This window comes from Periophthalmus magnuspinnatus, chromosome 18 (genome assembly GCF_009829125.3).
Source record: "Periophthalmus magnuspinnatus isolate fPerMag1 chromosome 18, fPerMag1.2.pri, whole genome shotgun sequence".
NCBI lineage: Eukaryota > Metazoa > Chordata > Actinopteri > Gobiiformes > Gobiidae > Periophthalmus > Periophthalmus magnuspinnatus.
The window spans coordinates 18,265,423-18,285,631 of record NC_047143.1 but is presented as its reverse complement, the minus strand read 5'-3'; the positions used below and the strand labels follow the sequence as shown (position 1 = coordinate 18,285,631).

The following is a 20,209-nucleotide window of genomic DNA, read 5'->3' as shown; positions in this document are numbered from 1 at the left end:
ATGCGTTTGAACATTAAAACTGTTTTTTTTTTAATTCTATATCTTGCAACTCTTGTATACTTGGAAGAAACAATTTTGACTTCTTCATGTGATTCTTGAATTGTGGTCTCTTGAATGATTCAAGAGACAGCGTCTCCTCCTTCCTGTTTTGGCATGCTGGCCTTTGCCCACCTCCCTCCCCGCTCTCCACATGCATATCTGGACTGGTGGGTGTAAAAATAGCTGGGGAGGGAGGCGGTGGGGGGCGGGTTGTAGATGTTGGTCAATGGTAGGCGAGTGGGAATAGTAGAAGCCCTGGGATAGTGCTGAATGTAGTGGCAGGACAGTTAGGCCAGGAGAAGTGTGATTTTCAGGGTAGGTCCGGGTGCCCCCTTGGATGGTGGCATTAGTTTTTTAGGGGGAGGGTAGGGGAAGTTCAGTGAGAGGATTAGCCAGTGATTAAAAGCACTTAGATTCCTTTACGTACTGATGGGATAGACCTGGGACCTGGGCAGTATGGGCAACACTGCAATGTGTAAAGTGTGTGGCACAGACAAGGGTCTGAAAGCTGCCACCAGTCAGACCAACCTGGACCAGAATGCCTTTCCAGAGTACTATTGTGAGGAGCACTACCCACAGCAGCCTCCTCAGATGCTGGTAAGACCCATACAGACAGGTGCACAGGCTAAGGGCAGTTTGGACCACTGACCTACAGGGGCAGTTTTTGACTGGTATTAAGTAAGAGATGATGAACTTTGGCATTTTGGAAATAGGTTTTCAAATTTATGGTTGTGCTGACCACTTCTATGTATAGCTTTGTCAGACTTGTTAACATTGCTTGCAGTAGCATAAGCTTGTTTTAGAAATATTAATTTTATGGACACAAACTATAAATATATATTTTTCACAATGGCAGTATGCTATGCAAAAATAGCAAATACATAGTTTTAAACCAGACATTTTTATTTGAAGCATTATTTTTTTTTAGAGAAAAGGTACATTTTGATTTTAACTGTTTGTTACCTCTTTTTAGTTATGAACCCCAGTGTTTTACCCCATTTATTAATTTAATATGAGGCTAATTTATATCTGTATGAAATAAGATTTACTTTGCATTTGAAAGCTAGCAACATCTGGTCAGTGTTTTGCCGTTGTCAATCTTACCTAAAAATTGACAATACAATACTTCAATACGTGGTGCATCCAGTGATGTTTTTACAACTTTTAAAGGTAACATTAAAATGCCATGTGTAGTCATAGGAGTGTTATTCCTGCAGGACACACCTCCTGGTAGCTTAGTTTGTGTTAGCATGTTGCTGTGTTACTATGGCCGTGCTGTCAGTCGCTCTCCTCTCCCTTTAAAGGCCTGTGTGACATTCCTGCTCCTAAAGTGTCCCAGACAGTGGAGTGTGGACTCTTGGGGCTAATTTGAAAGGCCGGCTAATGACTCTAACAGCATGCCCGACCACTGTTGGGAGCACATGGCTAAAATATCAGTCACTTAACATGCCGCGGAGGCTTCCCCTAGTGACATGATCAAAGAGGAATGTTTTGTATAGCTAGCTATTATTTTTAGTTGGCAACAATAAGTTGTATCAACTTGTACAGTGTGAGTTTTTCACAAAATTAAAAGTCTGTTAGGTCATTTATACTGAGTAATTGGAAACATAGACAAAGACTTACTATTTTCTTTATTCTATAGAATTCTATTTTCTATTTTTTATTATAGTAAAATTTTATTCTGTTTTTGTGATGTTTTAGTTTTTGTACACACCTGCCCAAGAACTGTGGCTGGAAAGTAGCTTTTTGCTAAATCGGGAAATCTTCTCTTAGAGCACAATGCTATATGGAAGTATAATGCATGGTACCTGTCATAATAACACATTTTGAATGTAGACAATAAACAATAATATTGCATGCCATTATGCCACTGATGTCACCATAAAGCAGGATTTCCCCAAAAAATATATTCTGTACATTATTGTTAATGAACGTGAGTTGGAATAAATAAATGAAAAGTTATTTATTCAACTCTCTACAGCTCAAATCTTATCATAGTAGCAGTAAAAATAACAAAAGGTTTCTCAATATTGCATAAAAAAGTATCCATGATAAATATTGCTCCCATCTATCATGCATTGAAGGATAAGTCGGTATAGGGATTCCATAGTTCCATATGTTTTATTATGCTATATTGCATCGGCCTTTAAAAGAAAAAAAAAATTCAAATTCTTTGGTATAGGCTTGTAAAATGAGTGTTACTGCAGTAATTGGCTGCTGATGTGTAGGCGGGTAGGGCAATGACCCTGTGACATAAAAAAAGGATAAAAGCATACAGTGAGTCCAAAGATGCTGAAGAAATAAGTCTTTGCTTAGCAACCATATTTATTAAGTTTGTGAAAAAAATGGGAAGTGTTTAAATGGGATAACATTCTTTCACAGGCTTCAATCAAATAAATTGTTGGGGTTTTTTGCAGCTAATTGAATCTTGCTGGGTGCTTTCGTTTCCAAAGTGTCTTGTTTGAGGAGCTGAGTGCTGCTTTATCGAGTAACACACAGATGGCAAACCAGAGGAGCTTTTAATATCAAACATGCACACAACACAAGCTGCACTAATGGGAAATGTGCAGCGCTGGTAAATACATATTTTTCCATCTGATACACAAGGAAAAGAATACAGAAAACACCTATAGCCTGCATTTAATATTGTTGAAATATTTAACTAGTTAGTGGCTAGTGAAACACGGGTTCACTAGCCACTAGTAAACATAACCACATTAACAACATAGTGCTAATAATAAGTCACATCACAAGTCAGATAGTCAGTAGTGGGCCTGGGGAAAAATTTGATTAAATTGATTAATCAAATATGAAGTTCAAATCGATTTGTTTGGGAAAAAATCTATTTTTATTTTCTCCACTTTCTTCTATTGGAAATTGCATTGAAACAGCATTTTTATTAAAGACTTCACTATAGTGTTATTTGTGGGCTTTTACTTTGGCTTAAGCAGATGTGTTACCAAAGTTATATTTAAAGTTAATATGCAAATACCAGCCATTCTCTCCTGTAACTTTGAAGTCCACTCTCGTTGTCATGGTGATCTTCAGTGGGCAGTGCTTGTCTCCGTGGTAACAGGAAGGGGTGAGGATGCTCCCAGCCTCAGCACTGTTACTGATGGAGTGTGTTTTATATTATTGATGGAGTTAAGACTTACTAAATGAATGTTTGATGTAATGTGTTGGCGGAGGAGCTTCAGGCCTGTGCTTTGTCATGGCTGGCAGCTTTGATTACATTTGATAATAATGCTGCTGTCTAGACACATACACAGTCATTAAGGCTAGCCCAGTCATTAGCATGAATTCACATTAACAATAATCTTATTTTAGTAAACAACATTTTCCTTTTGAGTAATAGGTCTGTCTGACTCTTGATATTTACTTTTGCAATATGCAGATTGATGTGTTCTATGATGTCCACAACATTTACAGATTGAGAAGGGATGCACCGATACGATACTGGTGTTGGATACGATATTGATATCGAAAGATTTGGTGGATCAGCTTCCAAGATATCAGTTCTGTCGATTTCCTATTTTGGTCTATAAATTAGTGTAATAAGACTATTTACTGGCCAGTGTTGGTCCAAAATGTGTCATAATATTAAACATGCATTTTTACAAAGTTCTGTAGTTACAAACACATACATTTCTGAGCAGATACTTAAAGCCAATGAATCATCCTCAGTAACAAAATTGAAAAACCTGGTTCAGTGCATCCCTAGACTAAGCATTGCCATATTGTTTACTTACTTGTATACTTTAATTCACTAGAATCATTTAGCAACTAGGCCTTAGCAGGCTTACTTCACACTTTTGTTTTGGCTAATGATTCTATGTTGCCTAAAATATTTTTGACGTTTGACATACGAATCTCTATTCTACCCTCCCCAGATGTGTCTCTTCTAATGTGCTTACAAAATTTGCACCTAACCATCTTGCTTGAAAAGAAGCAATGAAGCATTGACTTATTAAAGCAACAAAAAATCAAAATGTAAGACAAAGACTTTAAAATCACTATTTTGTTCCATGTATCAAACCAAGTGACAAACCCATAAACTTCTTTTGCACCGGAGTTATGAAATAATTTCTGTAGGGCAGTTGCAGGCACAATTCAGCCTTTCTGTCAAAGTACTCTCCATTGAAAGCCCACTTGTCTGACAACAGCGATGGTGGCCATGGAGTCACCATGGTAACGGAGCAGGAAGGCGAATTAGGAGCAGGTTGTGTATAATGTGACTCAGGGAATGTGAAGATACCATTGGACACAGTCAAGATAGTAATGAGGGCTTTGTGCACAGCTGGGACAATCGTAATATGCTGTATAGACATGCGGGGGTTTGGTATTTGTATTGGACAATCTGAAATAATTTATATATAGCTATAACATCATAAATGAAACGTTAAAGAGGGGGTATTATAATTCTATTGGGTTATAACATCGTAGAAAGCTGCAAAAAGTTCATTTTGCATAATACCCCCTTTTTAAGATATGCCATGTTTGTTGACACATTAGAGATACATTAGACTAAATAATATAAAATAGTAATAGAGTAAATACATTTATCATACTATACTGTTAGAACACCTTTAAGTGAATATTAAGTCAGTTGCTTGAGTGCTCAAAGGAACATGTAAAGGAAAACATGCCGCTACTGTAAATAGGTTGTACACTTTTGCTTTACTTGTTTCTGTTTTAGATGAATATTGTGGTTTACAATGAGCTAAATGCAAAATGATGATCTAAGTATGTTTACATTATTACTAAGCTTTAACCTTATGCTTAATTTGAATTCAGATAACATGGTACAGTATATGGTATACTATGGTATAATGAGCCATAAGAAAAAAATAAAATCACAATGTTGTTGTAATCTCTTTATCCAGGAATAACATGCTAACTTGAATGTGTTAATATAAACTTCTTGGTGGTTTCATATGTACCATGAGTTTGGATGTTGAAATCATAAAGGGGCTTGTTATATCAGAAATGGCAATAAGAAATATGCATATGATTCATTTTCATATCTGACCTCTGTTCTGTGTGATGAATCTATTATTTACTAGTCTGGAAACTTACCAGAGTTTAGTTTCAGCCTTAGAGAAAAATGCTGATTCACTCTCCTCTGCTCTTCTCACTTCTCTGCATTGGGCCTGGTCCAACTGTAGCTGTCAGCAGCATCCTCCAATGGGACATGTCCTTCAAAGAGAGGGGGCACTGGATTTTACAATCACTGCCCATTGTATAGTGAACTTGAGAAATATGATAGTCATAATGTTTAACGGCCATTCAGGAATTACTTTTTATTTGCCTGTTGAAAATGGTTATAAAATCATTTCGCTGTTACCAAGTAGACCACTTTATTCTGAGTCATTGTATTGTATGTTGTAGTTGACTTGTATAATAATATAATGATTTAATGAGTAATAATTGTGTTTTTTGTTTTATTTTTTTGTCTTTTGCAGTCGGACAGTAACACCAGTTTCCTGCGAGCAGCCAGAGCAGGGAATATCGACAAGGTTTTGGAATTCCTGAAAGGTGGATGTGGACATCAGCACATGCAATCAGGTAGCCTATGGAACTCAACTACCATAGACTGTGTATATAAATGGACATAGCTAACCTGCTAGCCGTCGCATTCCTAATAGGAAGTGAGCATGTGCGCACTTACAGCTCCATCAACTTGGACTCCAATTCACTTTACAAAACTGATGCCCCTCACTCCGTAACTGCTACTGTCAGGCTCATCCTTTTGGTCTTAAAGTGTTCGTATTAACCCACTATACATGATACAAGTATTTTTATTTCACTATTGTTTCTGTCACTCAAGATATGAAGATTAGTAAGAGACAAATCAAGCACCTTCTTTCCCCAAGGTCGCTCTCACTAGCGTTAGCAACAGGTTTGATTGACAGTGTTGCTAGCTGCTAGCCTTGATGAGCTTCATTTGACTGGACCTGAAAACTATTGGTGACGTCACACTGCCTTAGTCCGGTTCTTTATACAGTCTATGTCAGCTGCCCATAATTCAAGAATGGAAGCATCTAACACATTTTAGGTAGTTGTTGATAGCCCCCATCAAAAACACATTAACTGCTACATTTTTTTTAAACTAAATTTTAAGTCAAGAAGTGGGCATGTTAGTTGTGGCAACTGTATTAGTAGCAGGCCTAGTAGTAGCAGTAACTGCAGTGCAGTTTGGCTATTGAAAATAAGTAAAGTTTCCCACTGTAGCTATTTTTAATATTATGTTTTGCTGTTGTTTCATAATATTATTGCTCCCATTTAACATTTAGCATAAACCAACCTAATATCCAGTTGCTAACATTCTCTATTCAGTCATTAACACCATACACATAGTCTAATAGCTTAATTGTCAAACCCACATCACAGAATAGCACCAAAAAACATATGCAACCATGTTATTCTATTTACTAACACTAAGAGGCTGCTTATAGGATGACTGTGCATTTGTGTAGCTGCTAGCTTGTGTCTTTATTTAGAGCTAGCCATTATCTGTCTCCTCTAAGCTCATTAGCAATCTAGCCTCAGAGGTGAAGGGCCCGTCCCAACAACACACTGCAGTCAACACTAGTCATATGCCCTAGTTAATCTGATACATGGATTAAATCACCAAAGCAATGTTTTATTTTTATTTTTATTTTTTAAATCAATTATATTTTTTTGTCTTTTTGAAATTTGATTTACAGTATAACATAGACTAATAATAATGAATCCAACTATAAAATTATGCTAGTATTTTGACACATTGTTAGCTTATTTGCAATATTTTTATGCTCAATATTTACTGTATGTACCATTATTTGTTCTTGTAGCTGTAGGTGGTTGAATAATTGACATCTATGATTCATTATAGCTGCTTTTCTTCACTGCAGTAAATTGTGTCTGTTATTAACTTATTGCAGATTATTCGTTATTTAAGACATGGTTAACTAAAATCTGACTTTGCATTTAAATTGGACTTATACAATTGCATACATGTTTTTCCAATTATTAAAAGTACTATATTAGCTAATGTGATTCTAAGTACAATTGTCTCTTTTTCTCCTTCCCTCCCACACCTTCTCAGACCATATGAACAGCTAGCTAAATCGTTGTGTTGTGTGGGTAGAAAATGTATTATTAATTAACAACAAATAGCTACTCACTGCTCACTGTTAGTCATTACAGGAACAATAATGAGGTCATACAATTTTGAGCTTTACCTTAGGGTCAGAGGCCATTCTCAACGTTTTAATTTCCACCAAAGTTCTGAAATTTGTACAGCATTTTCACTTTTTGGAGCAGTTTAATCTCTATATATTATTTATAGGACAAAGTGTAAATCATATGTAGCTATAGTGTGTGGCAACTTTTATGAGCACGGAAGCAGGATTTGGGGTGGGCATCAGTATTTTAGTTGATAACAATTAACTACACAGTTTTTTATACAAAGTACATTGCAAGTTTGTATATTTAATTTTACTGACATTGCTATTGTTTACTACTTTAGCACTATTGTTGTTATTATGCATCTTGAAACCATATGAATGACATATGACAGCTCTTACAAAATATACATTCATAAAGAGATACTAACAACAGTGCACTGGTCAAACAGGTTCATGTAGGCTATAATAAGTCCTCATGTGTCACAAACTTCCCCTTAAACACATCCCTGCACGCTCACACTCGAAACCAGTTGAAACGTCCTGTATTTTCCTGAAGCGGAGTAGGTCCAGAACAGTCACATGTTCCCCCACACATGCCTAGTGGTCCTGTTATTCCACTAATGCTGTCTCTTTATAAACAGACAGTCTCCTCTCCAGCTGCTGTCACTCCACTGCACAATCAGGATCCTCTATTTTATACAAATTAACCCCAAAACTAGTTCACTGTTTGATTAAATGACTATTACTAACTAACATCTAATCACTAGAAACATGAAGCTGAAAGTGAGTTATTTTAGTATTTGTGTTGAAAGTTGGCGCTGCTGTTGTTGTCTCTTGCTGTACATGCACACTCAGTAGAAATCACTTCAGATGTCCGATTCACATGGATCTATAATGTGGTTTTATTCAGTGCTGTGTTGTGAAATCCTGAGTGTGGCACGGCAGGGACTCCGTAACACAGGACAGCAACTAAAGTACACCATGACTATAACTATACTTCAAATAAACAGAAGTGAAGGGAAAAAGGATTTGGAAAACTATTTAATTATACTTTTATTGGAAAATCACTGCTTGCCTTGATTGCCCTGACCACATGCAACTGATATATAGTTTTACAGCAGTTGAGGCTCAGAGGAATAGGCTATAGTAGTTCCATTACTTGTGATGGAGTACATGTAACCCAGTGACCTACTGCTGACAGCTGCTGGGGAACCTCTTGCCAGAGCTGGTTCTCATTGATATTTGTGATGCGACCGCTAAAGCATCGCTCATGTTTGACACAGGCTGTAGGTCACATGACTACAGAGAGAAAGCAACAAATGAACTCTGTCTAGAGGAGTCTTTAAATATTTATGAATGTACAGGGCTAGAATATCTCCACCATGCCATGTATTTATATGTACATATACAACATGTGGGCTTGTCTTTTAGGATGCATTCACACTGGGTTTGGTCCCATTGAGTCCAGTTTAGTCCTGATATAGACTTGTTTGGTCCTCTTCATGTCCTGAATGATTCATTGCCCATTTTCTGACTAATATTGAATGTTGTGCTTGTGTGAGTAGTCTGCTGTTTGGGCAAAGGTTTCCTCCAAATGCTACACAGTCCCCTAGCACTACAAACATCTGCAATAGGCTCCCCTCTCGAGACCGGACTCCCCTGAAAAAGAGATTCTGAATTTCAGTGGGACTATCTTTGTTTTAATAAAGTCCAATTTCAATTACACACACACTGGTTAGGCCCTTAACAAAACTGAACTTCTCCTTTATAAAAACAAACATAGATGGAGATTTGTGATGCTACTTGTTATTAAAACAAAATAGTTTTGGTTATGCTTAATCTAAAAAGCACTTTACTATCCTTAATAACACTCCAAACTGCTAATGAATGCCAGCTAGGCTAATGCTAATGGTCTCTCATCTCACGGTGGTCTGACAGAATGAGGGAACAGGTTATGGATATGTCTGAGTACATTGATGAATGTGTCTCTAGAGGTTACATGTGAAGCTAGAGGTGACTTGTATTAATGTGGTGTGTTATAGAATGAAAAATGTGCATATATCGAGCCTATAAGATAAAAGATCGACAGTAGGCTATTATCTAGGTTTTGTATTCCGTTGGTGTGCTAGGATGCTGCAGAGCTCTTCTAAAAGTAAACACTGTTGCCTTGGTGACCACCAGCTCTAGCCTATGGGTGTAATATTTGGGTGAAGTGTAGTTTGTCTTCCTAGCTTAAATAGTTTGCTGTAGGCTGAATGGGGCTCAATAAAGCAATATAATGCATCCAGCCCTTTACAGTGTATGCTTTTGTGTATATTTTTATAAATAGGAAACTTATAATCATGCATATTTTAACTGTACCATATTAGCTCTTGGTAGAGTTTTTAATTTTATTTTTGACATGACAAATAAACTATGTCATTATGTTAGGCTACTGAACGGAGTGACCTAAAATCCAGTCCATCCCGATGAAATGTCTATTCACATATTCTGTTATGCATATTTTATAGACATGCCTCTCTTGATAGATAGCTGTGTAAGAATGGAGCATAATTATTTTTAGATAAAACTACTACTTTGTGATTGGACAAGTACCTTTCAGATTCTATTTTGCTAATATAAATGCAGTTACTATAATTACGTACTTTAATTCAAATTTATTTATATTGCACATAGTTTAGAATGATGGCATACTAGACCTGTTTCACAGTAGGAGTCTTGGGTCTCTCTCCCTCTCCTCCTCCACTGGTGCAGCTGCAGTGTACGCTCAGGTGTACAGTTTACATCACACATGCCGATGGGAGGCAGCCAGCACTGGGTGACACAGGCCGAGGGGGAGAGAGAGTAGATGGAAGCAGAAAGGGGAGGGGGGGACTCTACATGTGTCTCTAAATGACTCAGCCACTGGTTTTGTGCAGTGCCAAGCTCAGGAATCTTGAATTGTTTTATCAAGTTGTTTGGCCAGGAATTGGTTGGAGAATCTTGGTATAACTTAATGAATACTGTGACATTCCCTTTATAGACAAACAAACTGGTACATGGCAAGAATTCTCCATTTAAACACTAAAACCACAATTTGTGTATGAAAAAACAAGTTAATATCATAGAATGTTAGAACTGGAAAAGAGGCAAGGCAAGTGTATTTGTGTAGCACAATTTGTACACAAAGTAATTCAAAGTGCTTACAGAAAGAAAGACATTCATATCACAATACAACAAATGAAAACATAAATAATCATCATAAAATTAGCATTAAAAGAGAAGAGTGCAGAATAAAAACCTTTAAGTGATATGCACAGCTAAACCGAACTGTTTTGAGCCTGGATTTAAACATTGCCTCACATTTTTTGGAAGACCCCAAATGTTTCCCCATGTTTTGTCCTGACTCTGGACACCAGTAGGAAGCCGCTTAGTGAAGTCCTCAGAGTGCAAGATGGTTCATATTGCACTAACATGTCGGAGACGTACTTTGGTGCTAGGCCATGGAGAGACTTGTACACAAGCAGAGTTGCTTTAAGGTCTATTCTCTGACCCATAGGAAGCTAGTGCAGAGATCTGAGCACAGGACCTATGTGCTCGTACTTCCTCGTTCTAGTCAGGACCCGAGCAGCAGTGTTCTGGAAGTACTGCAGCTGAGAAGGTTGTTTTAATGGAGGAGGTAATACTGGCTTTGTTTTATGTTTGTCTAAGGGTATCCCATAAAGCTTTGTGATGTGATGTCACAATCTATTTTTAGCTAGATTTAATCCCTCAACACGGAGCTGACCTCTTATGCCTTTCTTTTAACAAAAACAAAATGTCCTGTTGTACATTTCGTCTTTGTGACACCTCCTTCAAAAAAGTGATTTTCATAGTGTGATAGTGAAAATTACTTGTTTAAGGAGCTTACAGATTGTTTTATGAAACAGTCTTATTATTATTGATGACAGAGAGTATATTAATATCTAAGATATACTGAAAGAGATATGTGAACAATTATAAGACACTATTTACAAGTTTTTGTGTCTAGCATTTATCAGTATGACATGGGTGTCGATCTCACTTGTTTCATTGATATCTGGTCTGTCCTCCTCAGAAAAGACATGGCATATCACACAGACAGGTCTAGTGTGATATGGAGTGACTGTGACCCTGTGTTTTTTCAGAATGGACTCAACGCTCTGCATCTGGCGGCTAAAGAAGGCCACATGGATCTGGTTCAGGAGCTGCTGGAGCGGGGAGCCAGCGTTGACGCAGCCACTAAGGTACTGCACTTTTAGTTTAACAGGTCCCAGGACACAGCTCTTCTAGCACCAAAGAGATGTAGTCTGGAACAGCTTGCGTCCACATTGACATTACTGTACTGTTGTCATAGTAGTAAAACTTTGATACTAAGGAAGAGTCTTATATATAAAACCAATTTCAAAACCCACAATAATTAAAAGCACTCTTTATTTACACAATAGAATGCAATTTTCAACATTAAATCAGTACTTTCTTTCTGTGTAATAATAATAATAATGCTTTTTTATTTATAAGCGCCTTTCAAAACACCCAAGGACACAATGTGTAATCCCTCAGTAGTCCAGGTAGGTTTCATAGTCGTCCTTGTGCGTATAATAGTCTATGTGGTCTTGTTCTGATACAGCTCAAGATCATTCTAGTCTGGAACATCTTGCTAATGAGGACTAACTGACAGGTGCATTGTAAATCTTAATATTGATCTAAAATGGCATAATTATAGAAACAGGTTTATGGACTCTATATGTATGACACAGAGACAAAATCATTTTCAATATATCATCTGTCATTAAATAACAATGTAAACAAACTGCTTGCTCATATGCAGTCAGGCTTGTCATCTGTAGAGCCCTTATAAATTTAGGTAATGACATTTTACCATTTAAATATTTATATATATTAAAAAAAGTGTCAGCTCAAATAGTTGTAATAACTACATGTTAATAAGTGCAGCGTGGGCCTATTTATCGGCTGTGATCATTCATTGAGATATTCTCTGCCACTGAAGTGCATCTGATTGACAGTATGGAACATGAGCTGATGTCAAAGTAGAGCCATGAAGGAAGGTGATACACGAAGTAGTACTGTGAAAGTCACGGCTATAGTATGCCTAGAAGTGATTTTACAGCCCTCTGGCTTAAGTCCAGAATACTGCAAGTACTATGACCTATGATCTACTTGGATTAGTGAAAATGTCAACTGTGCTGTGTTAATTTTGTCAACTAAAATATTTGTCTATATGTCATATTTTTGATAGCTAAAACTATAAAAACTAAATAAAAAGTAATCATAATAAGTAAAATTATGACTACAATTCAATAAACAATACAATTCATAAAAGTACTGATATTTTTGGTGAATAATAAAAACAACAGAGGAGACTAGATCCAAGTTAATCTTTTTAAACCCAGAACACCAAACTATTATTTACAAACTCAACACCCAAGGAACACATCAATGCATACAATTTAAAATAGTTCAAAATAAATAAAACAATTATATACAAAAATATTTTTCCTGCATGGCGAAAAATATTATGGATTTAGTTACCAAAATGAGCATGACATTTTTATTAACTCAAACTGGACTTGAACTAAAAAATAATTGGCTTAAACTAATAATCATTACAGTCAAATGACTAAGACTAAAATTAATAAAAATGTCTTGTCAAAATTATCATTATGTACAAGTTATTCTTTTTTTCCTTGAATAATAACAGTATTGGTTGTTTTGTGTTTGAATGCAGAAAGGAAACACAGCCCTCCACATCGCATCTCTGGCTGGTCAGGGAGAAGTCGTGAAGACTTTGGTCAAACGTGGGGCGGACATCAACTCACAGTCACAGGTACAACTGAAATATATGACATTAAATTCAATATACCGGTATAATAAATAAAGATTGAAAGCAGTTGTTTAATATAGCCTATATGTGTGTTTTTATAGAATGGGTTCACTCCACTGTATATGGCCGCTCAGGAGAACCATCTGGACGTGGTGCGGTACCTACTGGAGAACGGAGGCAACCAGAGCACAGCTACAGAGGTACAGCAGGGGTGCTATACTCTGCACTTTTGCACAATTATCCTCACTAGCTTAGCTCTTCAGAAAGTACATTTACTTTAAGGTGTAAGGTATTAAAGCCCACGCAGGAACTTTGTGAATACTTCTTTTTATTCTCTGTGTAAAGTTTTGAAAGGTTACACTTAGCTGGATGTTTACCACCCACCATGTTGTTTCTAAGGTTGATCTTTGGAAGTTCCCGTGCATCATAATGAGTCAGGAAATGATCATCAGAAACTTTGTTTATTAGAAAAGAGACTAAGAATTACATGTTTAAAAAACATGCATTTATTTTTTTTTTACTACTAACAATAAAGATAAACTACTTAGTATGAAAATACATTACATTAAGTGTTTATTTTATATGACTGTGCATATACAGCATGTGGACAGAATAAATAGCAGTTAAAGTGAGTACAGTTTATTATACGTACGTAAAAGATGCTATACCCGATTTTTGTAAAATCTGTCTGTCAATTGTACAGACAAAAGCAGCTCTTAGAGTCAAAATGAGACCACTGTGTAGTGTCTAATTATACAGTGTTTTATCTTCCACTTTTAGCTTGCTGGTTGTTGTTAGTATTAGCATGTTGGCTAAATTCCATTGTAGCCTCTAACTTTGAAGCACTGCAATTCACCTTTTTAAGATTGTCTAACTTTCTGGTACAAAAATGCAATAGCAAGTTTGATTCTGTAGCATGTCTTTAATTTTTCCAATCTGTTTATATTTATATGCAAACTGACTGCGATTTTCACTGTCTTCTTTACATTTTAAAATTCTCTCCTCTGTCCCGGTGTAGGATGGCTTCACCCCACTGGCCATTGCCTTGCAACAGGGCCATAACCAGGTGGTGTCCATTTTACTGGAGAATGACACCAAGGGGAAAGTGCGCCTGCCTGCCCTGCACATTGCCGCGCGCAAAGACGACACCAAATCTGCCGCACTACTGCTCCAGAATGACCACAATGCGGATGTACAGTCCAAGGTACAGCAATTGTGAAGGGTGAAACCTGTGTTGCTATAAATGTCTGTGATCATATTGTGTTCATGAATTAACTATGTGCTCAAATATATGAAGTATGAAAACGTATCCCAGAAAAATTCCATGGGTATAGATGACCAAGAATTTTCACTGTTTACAGCAATGTGATCCCTGTCTGGAATTGAATGGCACAAAATCCAAGCATTTAAAGGTGTACTATGTAACTTTTCTGGTGGAGGGTACACCGCACGCTTGTCTCTATGAAGATGTTATTGGTTTGCCTTGAATGTTCCATAGCATTAAACATATTGTTACAACCCAGCTTGTATAGGGTCAGGTATGGATATAGGGTCAGTCAAGTCAGTCAAAAAAACAGGATGGAAAAATGGTAAAGTAAGAAGTAATTTAATGAGCAGGATTGTAGAAGGTAAACTAGACAAAAGGAATCTAAAATATTTAAAACAGAAGGTACTTGCAAGGTTTTAAACAAAAGAAAAAAAGGTTAACTTGACTAAGACATACATTTTACAATAACATAACAAAATCTTCACAAACAAACACAGTTGGTACTGACAATCAAGTCTCTCAGAACACTGAGTCACTACCACTGTAGTGACATAACAAAAGAGTCACACAAAAATGACATACTGGCCACCAAGGCCAGCAGCCACAAACAGGTGTCCTGAATCCTCTTAAATGGGGGGAGGCAGCTCCAGGTGGGCCCCAGGGTTGGCGATGTTGGGAAACCATCCTCCAATCATCAACAAGGGCTCACGCACCCAGGATTTCATGGGGGAAAGTGGACAGATTCAGGGACATACACGACATGTAACATGTATATAACTAGTAATTTCTTAATTATGAGTGTTTTTACTGCGCAAAATTTTACTCCAAGTGAGCACCTCTCTTCACAGGTCTGAACTGCAATAACATCTCCATGGAGACAAGCATGTAGTGCTCCATCTACCTGAAAAGTTACAGAGTGCACCTTTATATCTATCGGATCTATAGGAAAAAAATTGAAACTAGTTGGACTGTCAATATTTTGTGGTGTTTGACCATAATTTCTTTTTGTAACATTCTAATCTGACCCTTTAGTGTGCATGTGTTTCCTGATAGTATCCAGGCAGAGCATCCTCGTCTCACCTTGATGATATCATGTGTCCACTCTGCCCCCCTCCCCCCCAATCTCCCTGTGTCTCCGTGTGCACTTGTCCTGTTTGTGCTACTAACCGTGTGTGTTCTCTCCCTCCTCCCGCTGCACCGCTGTCTAAGTGTCCACTGCATGGAGTGTGCCACTGTCTGCAGGTTGTATGGCAGTCCGGGCGTAGGCTGCATGCAACTAGCCTGGCCAGCCCGAACTACTTACTTGTTGTGTTTTGTAGAGAAATTCAGACTAATACTGCTTAGTTTAAATGTAGTTTCAAGGCAAGACTAAAAAAATCTGACTGTAGAAACGTTGCTGCATCACAAAGCCCTTCCTTTCACACTGGATTTGAGGAACAGCAAAGTCTGTGCAGCAGTACCAGACCGTCTTTCTCTATATAAAATACAAAAGTGGTTCTGGCTGGTCAGGCTAGCATGCTCCTGGGGCTGATAAGACGGGGGGGGGGGGGATTATTAGTGCCTATTGTCTATGAGAGATGTATACAGTCATGTTTTGCTCTATGTATTAAGGATTTGTTTTAACATGCATTCAAGAACTGTGTTTGAATGCAGTGGGGCTTTAAATTATGTGGCTGTTATTGACAAGGAATTAGTAGTTAACTGATATCTACAATTGTCTTTTGCTTGCAACTCGTACAAAACATATTAACTATAAATTACATACTGTGCTGTACATTGCTATTGCACTAAAGATTAACTCTGTATGAGCACTCCTGAGTCCTAAAATAAAATTCTCTTTTCTTACTAAGAGTAAAAAAGAGTAAGAGTAGAAATGATAGAGGTTAATTGGCTGTCTATTTGCCAACATTGTAAATATGCTTTGCTATGTTTTTTAAATTATGTTTAAGTGAATATTATAGTGTCATGTTCATTAGTAATCTCAGTTCCCTGGCCATTGTAAAGAAAAACATGAGAAGTCACAGAGAAGTCAATCAAACTTCTATAGGGTTTGTAGAGTAAATTTGAGAGAGCAGAGCCACATGACTTGGGCCAGTGGGGCTGTGTGCAGTGGTGTAGTGTGTAGCTAACTGACCTGCTGTCTCCTCCTCATCCTCCTGCTCCAGATGATGGTCAATAGGACGACTGAGGTACTCCCTAACACTGTGCTGTCCGTCCTCCTCTCCTCTCTCACCCCTCCATGACCTGGAGCTCACACCCTCTCTCACCCTCTCTCACCTCTTAATGTTGCTTTAACCACAGGAAGCTGTTACCGCCATGTCTGACTCCTCCTTCATAACACTTTATTTCTGTTTATACACTAACTTTTCATTTTTGTGACTGGTTCAGAATTTCTTTGTCATCTGTGACCCTTCATGCTTCTGATGAACGGATTTGAAGCTTTTTCTAAACTTGTGTCTCTCTTTAGTTATGAATGTGATACTGTCTAATTATTGTCATATGTTTGTATGATATCTATGTTTTTTGCATGTCTTGCTATAAATCATTTTCTCAGTCAGAACGTTGGTCACACTTTACTTTCCAGCACAGTAATAGCATGGTAATAAAGATAACAGGTAATGTATTTATTTGGTGCTATGTAATTTGGGTAGCACAGTGGTTGTGTTAACTAGCACCTCCATGTGTCCGGATAGGTTTCTTCCGGGCATTCAGGTTTTCCCCATCAACCCAAAACATGCACAATAGTCTCGAGCTAAGGTAGTCCTGACCAAGACTAGCCAAGATCTGGAGATGTGTCCAAAGCCGCAGCACTGCAGCAACTCACTGCTCCTGACATATTTCCTCGGCAGCACTTGGTTGATGGCTGGGTCAAATGCAAAGACTGAATTTCCCACACAAGGAATTAATTAAGTATACCTTAACCTTTACCAAGACAATAATAACTATGTTACCTGTTCATTTGCAGTCTTCATGCTAGGCTAGGAGTTAGATTTATCATATTACCAAAGTAGAATACTAGATGTTTCCTGTTTCTATGAGTTATTATAATGTACTTACCATATTTACACTTTTAGTTATCATGCTGTTTCCATCTTATTTCCGTGCTATTACTGTGGTTTAAAGTTGAGTAATGCCAAGACTTCTTAGTTTTCATTTCAAATTACTATGAGTACTTTTCCTTTGTTAAACAGTGATTTCAAAATATAACTTTAATGCAACCCTATTTATCCCATAAATAAATTAGCATGCAAGGCTAATTTGCTAATTCTGATCTGTACTACAAGACTACAATGCATGCTACGTCCCTGCTAATGTTAATTTGCCACATTCTTGAGCTTTGTTGGACTGTTTTGAAAACCATCACGTTAGTCACTGTATCTTCACACTGTTGTACACACCTCTCTCACATTGAATCGGACCATCTGTCACAGAATGGAAAGGTAAGGCCAGACTTTGAACAGCTAATCCTAAATCTGCTCTTCCTTTTCCGCAATCTCTAACTTCTTCATCGTTCCTCATTCCTAACTCTTCTTCTCGATAAAACTTTTTTGACGTACAGTCGACATAGTGCACTTAGATGTTTCCACAAACTATAATGTGATTCGAGTGTTTGGTGGTTAGGGTTAGCTGGTATTGTCCATCTGTCATATCTGTGTGTACTGTACGTCTTTTATTTTAATTTTATTGTTTATGTTATTCTTCTGTTTTCAGTTTTGTGAAGCCAACTATCTTGTTCCTCTTTTGTGATTGGTCACCGCATGAAAAGGTTTTGGGTCGTGGTTGGGTGATGCGTACAACCAACGATGTATTTTTTTTTTTTTTTTTTCACTGTGTTTTTCTTTCAGTTTTGGTGTTCCTGTGATGCATTATGGCTGCATGCTAGGGACAATTTATCATTCAAGCACAAGGAATGTTCAAAGTGAAATTATATATGTTGTATTCTTTGTTTGTTATGTGTAGAGTGGATTCACCCCCCTGCACATCGCGGCTCACTATGGGAATGTAAACGTGGCCACTCTTTTGCTAAACAGAGGAGCAGTGGTGGACTTCACAGCGCGGGTAAGACTGGACATGTTTTTACTTTGTACTTAAAAGTCTGGAGACATAAGCAAAATGGAAGTCCACCAATCCAATCTCATGTCTTTGGAATGCATTGGTAGACTCCTCCCCTAATAGATAGAACAGATACTTGAGATTGACTAATATGGGCTTTTCCATGGCTGATGCTGATACCGATTTTCCAGAATTTAAAGCCCGATATGCTCACCCAATATTTTCATGTCGGTATATATATATATATATACACATTGAATTCAGAATATGAAGGTTAAAAATGCATTTCTGACAGTTTATTTGTTTGTTTGTTTGTTTCAAGTTAAATAATTTTATACAAAAAAACAAAAAAATGTAAATGGATTTGTATAATGAAACCAGAAAAGTGACATTTAATTATCACAATATCACAATATTCACAATTTGATGTATTTAAATACAGATATATAAGCACTGGAATGTAGCATAGAAATTATCCTTACATTTTTAAACACATCTCAATTATTGCAGAAAACACAAGAGGCAGGTGTGCTTAAAAATAAAATACCCCATGAACCCTTGTTAATACTAGAGGTGAAAGGTGGAATAAAGACACAAATGAATATCATCAAAATAGAGTTGATCTCAGTCGACAGGCCCTAAAATTAGGCTACAGAGAATTGGAAAAATGGTCTGATGAGGTTTGATTTCTGGAATGACATGGCAGTAGGGTCAAAATTTGCATGATTACATGGCAGAATATATCCCTTTTAAAATGGCTTGATAAGTGGGAATGATTTGGTAGATACCACTGCACATTTATTACAATACAATTTAAATGTGTTAAAGTGTAGAAATTGACACATTTTGGTGATATAAGGTTCAAGCATCCACAAAACAGCTTTAGATGTGCTATATTTAACCAGCTGCATGGATAAAAATAACTGCACTGTCACCTCCGCCTTTGCAGCATAATTACGCTAAGAGCTACACACACATATTTGCCTAAAACGCTATGAACAGTAGAACTTAATAATGTGTGTTTCCATTACAGCAGGGCCTATAATGCAGATCAACAAGGGGCATCTCCATTAGCAAAAGTCCAAGAAATTAAAAGTACCCTGTACTTGGCACAACATATCAGTTGGCCAATATATCGGGCCAAATATTGCTGCATATCTGCATCAGTGCCATCTACAGCTTGGGTTGTCAAATATATCAAAAATCAGAAACTTATCAAAGCTAAAACTAGTATCGGAACTAGATACTCATCTGAGCAGATATTGATACTAAAAAAGTCACATTCACAGGACAGAATTTAACATTTTCTGAATAACTTTAGAATGATTTTGAGCTGAATCAGAACAAGTATAAGACCACATAGACTAATATATGACTATGAACCACTATGGAACCTACCTGGGTGACTGAGGCATTACATAGATATAACATCACATGATAATATAAAATAAAGTACTATTATTAAATGTTGAAAATCCCATTTTACTGTCTAAATAAGGAGTGGTTTTGTTAGCATTGTGGTATGACAATCGGCATTGAGTATCAAGTTTATAACTTAGTATTAAAATTGAGTTGGACATTTTTGTATCATGACAAGACTAATTTATTTGTACTGTTTCTTAAGGATGTCCGATACTATACACTTATTTCTATTTGCTTGTCTCATGCAGAATGGCATTACTCCTCTTCATGTGGCTTCTAAGCGTGGGAACACTAACATGGTGCGCCTCCTATTGGACAGAGGCTCTCAGATCGATGCTAAAACCAGGGTAAGTACCACAACCACAAACACCATAAACCTCATCTTAATTCTATTTATATATTTTATAAGTATTATAT

General features: G+C 37.2%; 1 protein-coding gene across 1 annotated transcript in view; it reads left to right on the top strand.

The window, feature by feature from the left end:
* The first annotated feature begins 495 nt into the window (after positions 1 to 495).
* The window catches only part of LOC117386072 (ankyrin-2-like), a 28,347-nt gene continuing 8,633 nt past the window's right edge, over positions 496 to 20,209 (top strand). Inside the window, 8 exon segments of the mRNA XM_055228892.1 lie at positions 496 to 636; positions 5,502 to 5,555; positions 11,354 to 11,452; positions 12,955 to 13,053; positions 13,152 to 13,250; positions 14,069 to 14,254; positions 18,278 to 18,376; positions 20,041 to 20,139. Coding sequence (XP_055084867.1) covers positions 496 to 636; positions 5,502 to 5,555; positions 11,354 to 11,452; positions 12,955 to 13,053; positions 13,152 to 13,250; positions 14,069 to 14,254; positions 18,278 to 18,376; positions 20,041 to 20,139 — 876 coding nt within the window.